Source organism: Zophobas morio, unplaced genomic scaffold, assembly GCF_036711695.1.
Source record: "Zophobas morio isolate AGI-343-1 ecotype UQ-CSIRO unplaced genomic scaffold, CSIRO_AGI_Zmor_V1 ptg000030l, whole genome shotgun sequence".
NCBI lineage: Eukaryota > Metazoa > Arthropoda > Insecta > Coleoptera > Tenebrionidae > Zophobas > Zophobas morio.
In genome coordinates, this window is record NW_026972135.1 from 18,169,039 (window position 1) to 18,183,856 (window position 14,818).

Here is a 14,818-nt window from a genome sequence, read left to right on the forward strand (position 1 = left end):
TCAATCGTAAGTGAAACAGCCTGTATATTTCGAAATTTTCGATGATCAGTGACGATAGTGAAATACATTTAACAATATTCTGTTATAATTTAATACTTATGCCGCTTACGAAATAAACAGAGGTGCGGAAGAAATACAAAATCGATTTCTATTAAATTAAATTCATTTACAGCTAGCTGTCAGCGGAGCACAGATCGCAAAAGAGATAAACGCGCACTTTAAACCCTGATTTGAATTTTGTACAGAGAACAAACTGTCATCGTCATAATACATCTGTTCATGAAAAATGTTTTTTGAATTTTTTTTTTAACTTTGAATATTATCTGTATTTTTCTACTTACTGTTAGTCTCTTCTCAGGGTTGACTTCGATCATCCCTCGTAGTAAACTTTGACAGTCGGGAGGTACAAAATGCGGTATATGGAACACCCCTCTTTTAACTTTTTCTAAAAGTTGTCTTAAATTATCGTCGTCAAAAGGTAAAGCACCTACTAGAAGCGCATATAAAATGACCCCACACGACCAGACGTCAGCCTTCCTTCCATCGTATTTCTCCCCCTAAAATTTAATTACGGAATAAATGAAAGCCTAAATAATAAAACTCCTTACTCTGATAACTTCTGGACAAGCGTAATGAGGGGAACCACAGCTCGTTTCCAGCATCGAACCCATCGGCTGTAAAGACGCCATTCCAAAATCGGCAATTTTTATATTGTTCTTTTCGTCTAAGAGTAGATTTTCGGGCTTCAGGTCCCTATGGCTAGAATTCGATTAATTTAATCAAGTGTCTAATGAAATAAATTACTCACCAAATCGAATGGCTGTGGCAAAAGTCAAGGGCGGAAATGATCTGTCTAAAAAACCTCCTCGCTTCTTTCGGGGTTAATCTACCTTTTTTCACTAAATAATCGAAAAGTTCACCACCAGAAACGTGCTCTAAAACTAGGTACAAATATTTTTTGTTTTCGTAAACATCAGTCAACCCTAAGACATGAGGGTGGTCGATTAGTTTCATTATGGCTATTTCACGCTCCACCTAAAAAGGGTGTTTTTGTATTGCTGGTTGATCGAGGACCTGGATTCTTACTTTCATAAGGACGCTTTCACTCAGTTTTTCCCTGTTGATTATTTTTATGGCGACTTTTTTTCCGGTTACACATTGTACGCCCAGTTTCACCAAACCTAGGCAAAAAAAGCTTGTCAAAGTGTGTCGAAAGACGAAATTAGTATTTTTTTGTTGTGTATTTTATTATTTTTACTTCCGAACTTCAAACGAATTGCTACTTTCATGTTTTCTCGACGTTTCATGATTCCTAGGGGACGAACAAATAGGTCTCTAATTTCCGTCTACCATGGCCTGTCTGTCGTGTCGATTTTTACTAGAAACTATTGGACCGATTGGTGTCACATTTTACACGTATGTTAAGAATATTGTATAGATGGCAAAACACTAACCAAAATCTGTCTAATCATTCCCACCAACACTTTGGTTACAGCACCTCAAAATTGTGCATATTGAATTTTTTTGAAAAAACATACTCCTGTACTTGTTGTTATAAATCCAAAAATGTTATAATTTTTCGAAGAAGCGGGGTTTGTTTGACTATACTCCAGAGGCGAGGAAAATTTTGGTTTTTTCCTCTGATGTTAAAAATTTAATTTAAAAAACTACTACTACTAGATAAAAAGATATATTTACGACGGCTTTAAAGACACTAATGTGATTAAGTCCAATCGATTATTATTAAAGTTAAAATTCTTCAGTTTCAAAACAATGTGATAAAATCGATATACTATTTTTAACTATCTAAATCTGATCCACATGAATAAAAAATGAAATAGGGGAAAGTGGATCAAAATGGGGCACTTAAACTTTAACGCAAGTTCCAAAAATATAACTGATTAACCGTATGTAGAATATAAATGTTTGTACGAATATGTTGAGTGAAGTATTACAAAATAAATGTAGGTCATAAAAATTTCAGTTCTGTTTTACAATTTTTATGAAGATAGTAACCTCTGTTCAAAATTGAAAAATGATGTTGACATTGTAGCTGTTTGACACTTTATTTGACAGTTATTTTAGCGCAACTGTCAAACTGAAAAAGGAAAACGTTGGTGTTGCTAAAAAAATGGTAATAAAATCCAAACTTGGATCATTATTGTAGTAACTGTTCATCATTTTAGCTACTGTCACAGTTTATTTTTGTAGTCGTACGCATAATGTAAAAATCGAAAGAATGAAACGTGCGTGGGATCAAATAAATTAAATAACCTGAAGCAATTTAAACACTCGGGACTTTTCACACTTTTAGTAGATTTATATAATTCCTGTCAATGCCAAGATTTATGTCTCTTGATTTCAGCATTTTATACTTGGGTACGGATTTGACAAATGAAATTCACATGTTACATTGCCACTTCTTCAACAGAGAGCGATTTTTCGCCGTAAACTGAAGTTATAATAGGACATAAATGCACGACCGCATTAACAGTTGCTGCAAAAGACACATTTTTTTACAATAAAAATGTACGACATTTTGTAACCACAGTAGGTATGCATTTTTTTTAAATAAAATTAATATTAGCCTTGCAAAGATTTTGGTATGTTAGTTTCAAATTTCACAAATCTGCAGGTGAAAAACGCATCTAATGTCTCTCAAAAAGAAGTTTTATAAACAATCTTATTATTAAATTTATATTAAAAATTAGTTTTGACAACATTGTTACTGGAAGGGTTGAAACAAAATCGGATTTAAAACGGAAATAAAAGTCAATTATTAAAATAAAAATAGTTTTTCAGTTATCAAGAACTTTGAAAGTACCCAAGATGAATTAAAAGTTATGAGTTTTAATTAAGTTTATTCAGTTTTTAATAGCGCTAGATATTTTATTTAGTTATTGTTTTATATTCATTTTCCACATGTTAACAAACACTCATAAATTTGCGCAAAATTGAGTTAATTTTATGGTCGTATACGAACTGGGGTGCAAATTTTGCTCAAATAGCAGGTACTCAGGTATATGGATAATTTTGACCGAATTGTGTTACATTTCCGTTCGGGGTTGGGGGGGAGGGCACAACTGTGCCAGTAGTACCTGTATCATTTAGTTCAAAAATAATGAACTGTCAAGGTATAATTTTGTGAAATGGGTCAGCTATCGATTCGCTAATACTATATCATAATTGTAGATAATAAGATAATATTTAGTTATAGTTTATGGTGATTTTATTTAACAATTTCAGAAATTATGTCAGTCGGAGCAGCATAATAGATCAGTAAGAAATAAAGCTACAATCGCTTTAATTTACTAACTAATAAGTATTGACTAGTGACTATGTATTAAACTCACTTGACATACACCTAGTAAAAATTTACAGCTTCATTATGGCAACAACAATGGACAGTAATAATCCTTGCGGTTCGGGTCCTTAAAGTTTAAAATAGCCAGTTTGGCTTAAGCTGTTTAGGTCAAAAGTTTTACTAGGTGTATGTCAAGTGAGTTTAGTGTAAAATCTATGTAAATAGGTGATCTACGGATCGTTTTTCAATAAATATTTAAAAAGAACGAAAGTAGAGAAAGTGAAGTTGTTTGAAAAATGATATAAATAGTATATCCATGCTATTTACGAAATTTTGATTTAGTTCTTGATTCAGAATTGTGGATATTAAATTAATTTGACGATCATTTAAATGATTTAGAAAATTGACTCAAGGTAAACAGCTTTTAATCCCCAAAACCTCCACAAATTTTGAACCGTAATTCCGTCGAGGATTAAAAATCCATCGCAATTAATGTTTTGCTCTAGCTAATCTTAAAATAAAAAAATGGGTGGGGGCTATAAAGCTTTTTGAAAAATTTGCACATCTATACGTGAAAAGAATCAAGTTTATCAGTTATTTTATAAAATTTAAATAGCATTTCTATGCAAATTTTTAGGTGACGTCATCAAATTGTTGGTAGGGATGATCAGAAAAATTTTGGTTAGCTTTTACCATATACACGATATCTCTAAAATGTAAATAGTTGACAATATTTTCGGTCTTTAAAGTTCTGCCTAAGAAAACTGATACAGACGAGAGACGACAGACAGACGCAAACGGGAGACCTAATTTTTCATCTTCTAGGAGTCATGAAATGTGGAGAATACATAAAAGTAGCCGTTCGCCAATAGGATTACAACGCTTATGCACAGGATGTAAAAAATTAAAAAAAAAAATCAGCGTTCAATTTAAGTGTTTTTTTTTTTGAAAAAAAATTAACTAATAATGTAAATCACATACTTTAAATCCAGGCAACCCTAGACTAGATTTTTATTTACAAAATTAAACACGACGATTGCTTACAAAACTTGTTATTGATTTCCACATTAGCATATATTTTGGTCATGATTGTTTTTCTTTTCATTTTGGCAAGTTTTCCTGTTTTTGGTAGGTAGTAGTACCCTTGTACGTTCCGAGAAAAAATGTGAAGTTACGAAGATTTTTAAAAAATATGGATACTGGTACTTGAAGTAATTGATCATTAAAAATTGCATTAATGCACCTGTACTAAAATGTCTAGGGCAACAAATCTGTACTAAAAAAAATCTTCTACCTCTTCTTAAAAATATCGTACCTATTGTGACTCAAATGATCTTCATCCAAGTTTTGTTTGTTGTTTAAGTACTTGGCCATTACAACATTACATTTTGACAGTCTTTATTTAAGTGAAATTTTGAACTCACGAAAAACATGGATAAAATGACTACATTGCTACGAATATTGACACTTAGGTTTTTGAATTTAAGTACAGTGAGAAAATATTTATCACTGTTAAATTTTTCATCGAACACTAATTTATAAAAAAATATACCGGGTGAGGCAGTTAAAAATAGACACCTTGAATAACTTTAATGCAGACTAATAGCCTGCGTGCATACGTAAATTCACACCTTTAAACGGAAGAAGAAAGTATACTCCAGAAATACGATTTAACCTTTTTTTATTTTTTAGATTTTGCAGTTAAAAAAGTATGTAATTAATTTTCTGACTAACGTTGTTCGCTAGTGTAACTTTATGTAAACTTTGGTAAAATGTTGGATTGAGTTGCTCAAAAAAACATAATTAATGAAATAATGTCATAAGTCGCAAAAATAGATGCTTCATTACTGTTGTGCTAGAGAAAATATTATTTTACAAAAGCAAATAAAACTGTATCAATCGAACTTGACTTTTTTTTAGATTTATACGAAAATAAAAAATCAGATAATTAAAAAAATATTTTTTTTTTGTAATTGTATCATGTTATTCGAAGTGTTCCCTTTTAGCTAACTCACCCTGTATATGCAAAGGATAAAAATAGTTATGCATAAAAATGTAGGTCTGAAAACATACTGTGAAACCAGTAAAAAGAAAACTAAAAAAATTGATCGAAGGTTATTTCGACAGAACTCCCCTGGCCCTGTGATGACGTCATCAACATTTTTGGAAATGCATATATATTACTTTGGATAGGTGTAGTGTAATAATAATGATAACAGTATTGTACTCCCAAATTTTCGGGAAAACGGAGTGACTCGTTCCTGATTTAAACACTAAAATAAATTGACTCCTTAATTAATTTTTCTGAGTCACCTTGTATAAGAAATTTAAAAACTTTTAATGCAATTCACAAGTATAGGCTCATCATATTTTGCACATTTTGGATGGGATTTACTCGGCATAATTTTGAGATGACGTCATCAATTTTTTGGGACGGGATAAACGCATAAATTTTGCTTAATGATTTACCATGATTACGATATCCGTAAAATATTTACAAGATTTCAGAGCATTGGGTTTTGCAGTTTCAAAGTTTTATTACAAAATATTGTTATTCACTTTTGAATTTTTTCCAAAAATTCTGGATGTCTGAGGTGAAAATTCGCCAGGGGTTCACACACCACAGGTGCAGGAGTATCTTATTTTATAAAATTTCAAAAACTTTGTATTATAAATTTTGGACATTACGTCATTCCATTGGTGATGGGGTGATTAGCCAACATTTTAGTTAGCATTTAACCATTTACATGGTATTTTTAATACACATACAAAATTTGACAACAATCGGTCCAGTAGTTTCGGAGATTACTTGTCTAATAAAAATTGATACAGAACCAGACAGACAGACAGACAGACGGAAACGGGAGACTACTTGTTTCGTACTCTAGAGGTGATGACACATCAAGAAAATATGTTAATGGCAATTCGGCCGAGTTTCAACAGCGGAAAAATAAAAATTAACACATATTTAGTGCAATCAAAAGAATCAAAGTGGAAAATATGGGTATAAATTTAAGGAAGTATATAACTAGAAAACTTTTACAATAAGCAAGAGTAATAATCACCTGGTAGATAATACTGGAGAAAACATAGTTAAAAAAAATTTGAAAATAAAATATTGCAATTTTACAATGCACTATTCTGACAAGTTTACACTACTAGGATAAGAAATGGATCTCGTAAACTTTGTATTAAAAAAAATTGGCCTTAATTTATTTAAATACGAACTTTCCTCGTCTCCGAAGCAGAATGAAATAAATCCAGTTTCTTAGAAAAATTGTAAAATTTTTTATGATAGCCCCCATTAGTTAAAAATATATGTGGATTGTTAAAGTACAGGTAAATAGGCACTGTACGTATGCTTCTAGTGAGTTTTCCTAATAAAATAAAAGAAATTGCCTCATTAATTAAGTTTCTTAAAACGTCTAATGGTCCAGTGATTGCGGATATAATCTGTCGAATAACATCGCTAATAGGTGACAAACGACAGATAAACGAAAACGGGAGGACTACTTTTTCATATTCTAGAAGGTATCAAACGTTAAGGAACATAAATTTAGCCTTTTGCCACATAGATCCTGTTACAATATTTCTCTAGCTGGCTCTTGGGAACTAAAAATGCCGAGGAGATTGATCCAAATACAGAGTTTGAATTTGAATGAAAAAATGAATCGATTGTACTTTTAATTTTTTTTTATAAAATTTTTCAGTTTACTCAGTACTGCCACCTTTTTAAATAAAAACAATCATAATTGGATTGCATTTCTAAATTTCTAACATAGCATCTAAATCGAAAGCATATTTCCATATTAATTTCACAAAGTGAAACAATTTTCTAGGAAAGACAGTCAAGCAAAAAATGATGTTGGAAATACCATTTGCTTGGATTGGTATTCATCTTGTAAAATGCGGCTTCGAAACAAATAGTTTCCGCACAATCTAGGCTGTGTAAATTATGACGACAAAGTATTTTCACAAAGATATTGATGAGAGTTTCCTCGAAGACGTTGCCATGTTTATGAGGGAAGCGAACATAACGGGATATTCCTTGAACGCTTTTAAAACATGAAAAATATATTTTTGCAGTCACAGACTTGTCACCACGTAAAAAATAAAATTTAGCCACAAGTGAGGAAACCCTAGAACAAGAAATAGTATTGGATCTGTCACTTGAACAGAAATAGGATTAACTTGAGGTAAGTAAACCAGTAACAGACCAACAAATCCCACGAGGTCAATGATCAAAAGTTGCGAAGAGATAAATAAAGAACGAAAGAACAGACTTTAAACACTTGAAAATTGTCAGTTAAGGGAATATTTGTTAGTCTGAGGGACAATGGCAGGGAAGGATTAAAAGTGTTAAATTCCAAAAGACAAATTTCAGAACTTAGTTTTCGGATTTCTACAACAAAACACAAGACCACTGTTAAAATTCGACAAGCGTATAAATGAAATAACAGAGAACAACGAAAACCATTCAGGTTATAATAACTCCGAACAGACGTCGATGCATCAATAACGATAAGCTCGTGTTAAAATAACCCTACAAGTGTGAAATTCCGGCAGTGGGAAAACAATAAAAACATTTGCAAAGCAGGAATAAATGGAGAAAGAGCAGAGTTGAATGAAGGACAAAACTCTAAATAAAAATCCTAAAACTTCTAACTTTTACTGCCAGAGCCTGCCAAGAATTGAAAAAAAAAGCCGCAGACAATATCGACTTTTTAGAAAATGGTTAATACTCCCAAGTTTGAACTAAATACAATTATAATTTGGAAACAATACTCTCAGAATTTATAAAAACGAAAATTTGAAGAAAATCTAAGGAATAGTTCTGTATCCTAAATTCACCATGGATGAGTACGAAAATTTAGAAAGAAATAAAATGACAAGAACTGAATAAAGAAATAACTAAAGAAACCATGAATATACTGCATTAAAGAAGATCAATATTGAAAAATGAGGATAAAGAACTACATAGTTTCAAGGAGATTACGAACAAGCAATAAAGCGGACAAGACTACTAAATACTTTCAAATGAAACACTGGAATTATAAGCGTCAAAATTTAACATTTAAAAGCTTAAACGAAAATCAATTTAGGTTATCTACAATGTACAACAAAAATTTGCTCTAGAAGACGTGTAAATAGGTCAAACTCACTGATAACTAATACAATTAGATATGACATAAAAATTGACCAGAAACACATCGTGCTAAACAATTGTCAGGAATATTTCTTGTTTAGCGTTGACGAAGGTTGACCAAACATTTGTATCCTATTTTTGCTTTTTTTGTAGAATTTTTTTTAAGCAACATACAGTTAAAATTAGAGTTATGTTAAATTAAAGAACAAGTAACTTAATAAATGAATAACTAATGAACCGAGGAATTCCTGTATAGTGCACTGAAGAAATCAATATCGAAGAATGTGCATAAAAAAACAAACACCAGAAAAATTATAAGAAATAAAGAAAACACTGAAGACAAGAATAAGTCAAGAAACAATAGCAAACATCAGCCTATCAATAACGACATCTGCCCATTTAAATGTGACAAATCTGTCATTTCCGATAATATCTCCAGCCTTCTTTGTTTTTACTTGATTTTCCTACCCCCGATTTGGTTATTACCCTCGAGCTTCGACCGAAATTCCGCGAAAAAACAACACAACCCCTTCCTCACCCGTCTGCCCCTTTCCCAGCGTCTTCTCCAACCGATAGGGCCCCACATACTGATGAATCTCCGGCGAAGGGTTCGTGTTTTCCTTCTGCATTTTTCCGAATTCGGTCACTCACAGCCTCCTCGATTCCATGTCAACACATCCTCGTTTTCCCGAGCCTGCGAACACATTTTCCGCGCCCTTCACCACGTTACGTGCGGATTTTCCGGCGGTCCATTTCCCGAAAACCGACGCACTCACGACCAACTCGCTACGACGAAAATCGCGATTTTCGTGGCATTTTCCACGGTTTTCTGGCGAGGTGGTTTACAAGGGTGGGCAAAAATCAATATTTAAGTTGGGAAAACGTCGGCCGACGAAAATCCCCAAGTTGGGGGAAAACGGACGCGTGACGTCATCGGGTGCCGCAATTCGCTATTGTGCTCTCGTTTATTATTTAGATGCGCGAGGGCGGAGAGGGTGGTTTACGTCAGCGATGCGATGGTGGCACGGGGTAGAAGGATACGATTGAAAATGTTTTTTTTTAATGGAGGGTAGTGGGGGAAATTGGGTTTTTAGGGGGTGGGAGGCAATTAAATGACTTTTAGTGAAAAAACGGGGTTAAGGGATTTGGAGAGAATCAAATCTTGGCAGGGGTGGGAATAACAGTTTTTCGATAGCAGTGGTCGATGGTGGAATGTTTCCAATAAATAGATTAGTATACGGGGTGTTTCGTCGCACGTGATCGTAATGTCGTTGGCGTAATTTAATCATTTAAGTATATTTTAGGCAAGATGGAAGTGAGAGATAAAAAGCTACATAGAAACATCATAAAGTTTATATCAGTTCGAATGTGACCGAAAATAAGACAACTTTAGTTTTCTAAACGACCCACTTTGCATTGTACGCGAAACGCGTAGGCTAAGAGAAGTATTGTAATATAATTTCATGTTTTCTCCACATTTCACGGCTATTAAGATACGCAAATGTTGGTTTCACGTTTCCGTCTCTTTGTCGTCCGACTGTCAATTGATTAATTTAAAAATTTTCATGTAAACTGACATCATTTCTAAAAATTACAGAGTTTGAACGTATTTTTTAATTATTTTTGTTATAATATATAATATGCACACTAGTGAAAAATGAAGCTTTTAATTTGCCTTGTAAGATTACGTTGCGTCTTGTTTTTACTACCTTTGCGCATGGAGGTTTTACTTCTTTTGGTCCTTATTTAATCTCCACTCTGTATATAACTTGTGATCAAGAGAAATCGTGTTCTAGTTGGCTCTGATCTGTCTTTCTCATCCTCTTTCGTGGGTAGCAGACGATGAGAAGGATAGTTTTCTCGTCCAGCGCCAAGTAGGTTTAAATAATTTACGATTTCAACAAAAAACATCGCCACTGATGAGTATTTAAAAAAGTAGGTCAAATTTCATGACCAGAAAACCGCTGTAAATTTCATAAGAAAAAAGCTGGCCTTACAGTTATTGAAGCACAATAAAAAATGGGAAGTTTCTTAAATTATAAAAGCTGATTCTGCAAAATTTATTATTTTATTAAAACGTCTATATGTTAAAATAAAAATTTATGTAGTACGAGTATATCATTATTATAAAATTGAAATGGCGTTTGCTAAGCAAAATTTTAAGGCGACGTCATTACATTTTACTTAGCGTTTTGCCGTCTACATGATATTCCTAACACACGTGTCAAATTTGACAACAATCGATCCAGTAGTTTGTAACGAATCAAACTTTCGGCGGACTGTTGACATATATAAATGGACAGGGTGTTTCTTGACAACCGGGCCGATGTTACAAGAACGTCGTTCAGTTTTGATGGAGAGTAGTATGAAGAAATGCTACCGACCTCCAACGAGTTTTTTCCTGTTAGGGAGTTGACCTAGTATTAGTTATTTTGCTCTGTACTAAAAAATGAATTGAAACTGATTTCACTCGAAAATCGCTGCTAGAAAATTTATTAACGCGACCCGAATTTTTAGCACGCAAATCCCTATGGCCAACGTTAAAAAAAAGCAGTGTATAGACGATATGAATTTAAAAAGTAAATTATCACAAAATGAGTCAGTTGGTGAAATCAATAGACATTCACAGCTGGAGGCGTTAGAATGGTCCGAAGCAAATGATCCCTGTTTAAATGCTAATAACACGGCAGAAATCGTCTTTTCACTGCAAACACGTGATTCTCCTACTAATTTTAAAAAGAGTGTAACTTTTAAGTCTTTTTATAGGGTAACATGAGATAAAAGAAATCAAATAGATTACGTGCGGATTTCTACGGAACCTGCATAGAGGTGTGAGGGGTTCCAGGGGGGCTAATGGGTATACTATAATATAAAGATATTATGTCACGAAATTCGACTACCCATTAACAAAGCAATAAAAGGAATAACTAGAATTATAGAAATTCGAATAATTTTTATTTTATTATTGTTTTTGATCAAAGCATAGTGTTGAAGATTAGCGCCTTTTGTTTATATTATTGTCCTTGATATAAACTTACCCTTTGGCCGTCATACATTTTTTGTTATAGGACTACTAATTTATTAAGATCTAATTACGTCTTGTTTTTTCTGTTACACACCTAAAGTTACCTATAACAAACTAACATCAAGTATAATTTATTGAATAGTTACATTTCTTATACCGTGTGTTCATTAATTATTTAGATCAAAAAAAGCTGTGCAACTCTGAACGTATGTCTTCTCGGTTTCGGATACTTTTCATATTATGCAATTATACAACACATGTGTAATGTTGATTGCATATTGGCATAAACTAATTTACAAACAAAGGTTAGCTCTTGCTTGTTGAAAACTAGAAAAACTAGTGAAAGAAAAAACAAGAGGTAATCCAGGGTTAGGGCCTGTCTAATTTGCAAACCACTGTTTATCTTGCAGAGTGGGGGTTAAAAATACACCAATCAAGTCAAAACTCGACATTTGATTATTTCTTAATACGAAGATTGTTGATGTAAAATTTCAATCCGTTCGGAGAAACTCTTAAAAAGTATCCTTAAAACAGATTTGCAGAGTGGGGGTTAAAAATACTTCGATCAAGCCAGAATTCGATTTCTGTTTATTTTTTAATACCAGGATTTTTGGTGCAAAATTTCAGCCCATTTGGAGGAACTTTAAAAATCACCACAAAAACAGACTTGCAGACTAGAGATAAAAAATACTTCTATCAAGTTAAAACTCGACATTTTCTTATTTTTAATGTGAAGATAGTTGATGCAAAATTTTAGCCCATTCGGATGAACCTTTTAAAACTACCCCCGAAACAACGTTGCAGAGTGAGGTTTAAAAATACGGTACGGAGATAGAATGGCAGGAGGTAGCCTGCTTCATTGAGCTAATGCTAAAGCAACGTCGGCAAAACAGCTTCACGCAAGAGCCAGTTATGACCCTTGCCGTAGTACAACCTACATCGGAAGCGTTCGCTCAAAAACAGATAATCAGGAGTGGTGCCGTTTGGTTTAAAATGGGTTCATAGGTAGTAAAAGCATTTTATTATTTAGATAATTATATAAAAACAAAAATATTGCTATTAACACAAAAATTCAAGTAAATTTTGCTGCTGCTGCTTTTATATTGTTACGTTGATCGGTGATTCAAATCGGCGTGGGTTAAACTTAACAATTTATTTTTTAAAAACTTGAATTTACACGACTGATTACACAGCGTTTATATACAAAAATAATTGCGGTGCAACTTGACTGTACTCTCATGGACTGGATTGACTGAATAATCCCGTTCCCAACGGTGGCCTCTATTTAAACTTATACGTTCCTCTAGATGGATCGAGAACGCCGCTTCGACGTTTTTCTGGGCGCCGCACTTACTAGAAAGCTCTCGACGGCCCATAGGCGTCATACCGGGGCGGCGTATGGGTTTATTTCGTAACAGTATTCCATCTTATGAAATTATTTTTGTGTTTTATGCCCAGTACCCGGCAAACGCTTCCGAGCGCACCACTGGAACAACAAATTTATCCGAGGACCTGGTAGAGCCATTTATGACCCTAGTCAAAAGCGCAGTATCAGGCGTTTTTTCAAACTATCTTCTCTCCTTTCATTCTACCTCCATGGTGCGCACCTACTTAAAAAAATTCTCCCTTTATATGTGTCTGAAATTTTTCCACTACTTGTATTTTAAATGAACGTGAACTGTCAATCATTTTTATGAGTTGCTTCAAGGTGACTGAAATTTAACTTGTAATATTTTTTAATTGAAATATTTTTAAGCTTCAATCCTTAAGATTGCTTCAGGGCAGCTTAAAAAAGGCTGATTTTTTTTGCATTAACACTTCTCGTATAGATAAACAGGCAAACACTGACTTTTGATTTGGTAATAATATTTTCGTCTGCAAGGTTTTTTAGAGGGTAGTTTTTAAGGTTTGCTTAAAAAAAAAAAGAAATTGTATATAAATACTTCAGCCATCGATAATAATTAGGCAATTATTAAGTTTCGACTTGATAGGAATATTTTTTAGGCCCAGTCTGTAAGACTGTTTAGAGGTAGTTTTAGGGGTTGCCTAGGAAAAAAAGAAATTTTGCTCTTTTTATTGTTTTCACTTGATAAATACTTATATTCTAAAGCTCTAGGCTGCAAGGTCCTTTTAAACGCAGTTTTTAAGGCTTTCTCCGAACGAATTTTGCTTTGATCGGAATATTTTTAACATCCAGTCTGCAAGGCTGTTTTGGGGGTGGTTGTTAAGGGTTAGTTTGAAAGTCTGAAATTACGCATCATTAATCCTCGTATTGGAAAATTAGCGAATGTCTAATTTTGACTTGAGTAGAGTAGTTTTTATCAAGGAAAGGAAATCGTTTTTACAAGAAATGAAGAGAACTACACTTTGGAGCAACAATTATTACTAATAGCTCTTTCTTTAACAAACAAACAAAAAATTGACAACAACTGCATATTTTATCAAATAGGCAAAGATGTAGGTACAACTAATTTCCCATCCTTACAATGCAGAATCACGCGTAGAAATTATTTCTCAGTTGTTGTTATACATAACAAAAACAAACCAATAATAATCCAGGAGTAACCTTAATTTGAAATCAAAGAAAATCATGTTGCGACATGACATTCCTTCAAGAATGTCATAAATTGAAACAAACAAAGGAAAAAGTAGAAATTATCGTTAAAGTAACTGGATGGTAATATTCAATACTGAGGCAGCAAATTTAAATATGAACAAAACCAAAGACTGTATCGGAAGTCCAAAATACAGATCACGGTTTCGGGATCGATGGCTCTGGTCAAGGAGATCGAGCTCTCCTCAGTTTTGAGCGTTACATTGTGTTGCGAAAGTCACAAGCTTATATACATACTCAACCTCGCGGTCCAAAAGGTACTACATAATCGACCTCCCGAACTTTTGATGATGATTAAATGAATTACTGAAACTGCAACACAAACAAATTTCAAACAACAACGAATTTACATAATGTTAAATTATGCATTACTTCAAATTAATGATTTAATCAAAATGAGTTCATCAAGATTAATTACATCGCGGACCCAGAGAATTCCCTCAATACAATACAAAACACATATGCAATAAACACTACAAGGCACATTTTAAATACGGTCAAAATCAAAATAACGCGAAGTGGTGCGATAATTTTGAGGAGTTTAGTTGATAAAAGGACATTCGTTCTTGCATCAACTAAAAGACTTAAACCCAGTCACGAACGTCTTTTTATTCTTGTTCTGACTCAAACATATTTTTTTAATTCAGTCTGCAAGAACTGGGAAGCTATGGGCAGTAGAACTGTATGTTTGAATTATAGGCAAATCCAATTTATAAGTTTAATATGGGA

At 33.3% G+C, this 14,818-nt stretch overlaps 1 protein-coding gene across 3 annotated transcripts in view; it reads right to left on the reverse strand.

Moving 5' to 3' along the window:
- LOC135138205 (serine/threonine-protein kinase BRSK2) overlaps positions 1 to 9,297 on the reverse strand; it is a 35,279-nt gene extending 25,982 nt beyond the window's left edge. For all 3 annotated transcript variants that reach the window (XR_010282006.1, XM_064068125.1, XM_064068127.1), the window contains exons 1-5: positions 8,989 to 9,297; positions 1,087 to 1,181; positions 809 to 1,035; positions 609 to 759; positions 342 to 557 (exon numbers count right to left, since the gene is read on the reverse strand). Coding sequence is in view for 2 of the 3 variants with exons in the window: in XM_064068125.1 (XP_063924195.1) it covers positions 342 to 557; positions 609 to 759; positions 809 to 1,035; positions 1,087 to 1,181; positions 8,989 to 9,079 (780 nt within the window). In the remaining variant the exon portion in view is untranslated. The remainder of the gene's footprint in view (positions 1 to 341; positions 558 to 608; positions 760 to 808; positions 1,036 to 1,086; positions 1,182 to 8,988) is intronic.
- Positions 9,298 to 14,818: the final 5,521 nt, after the last annotated feature.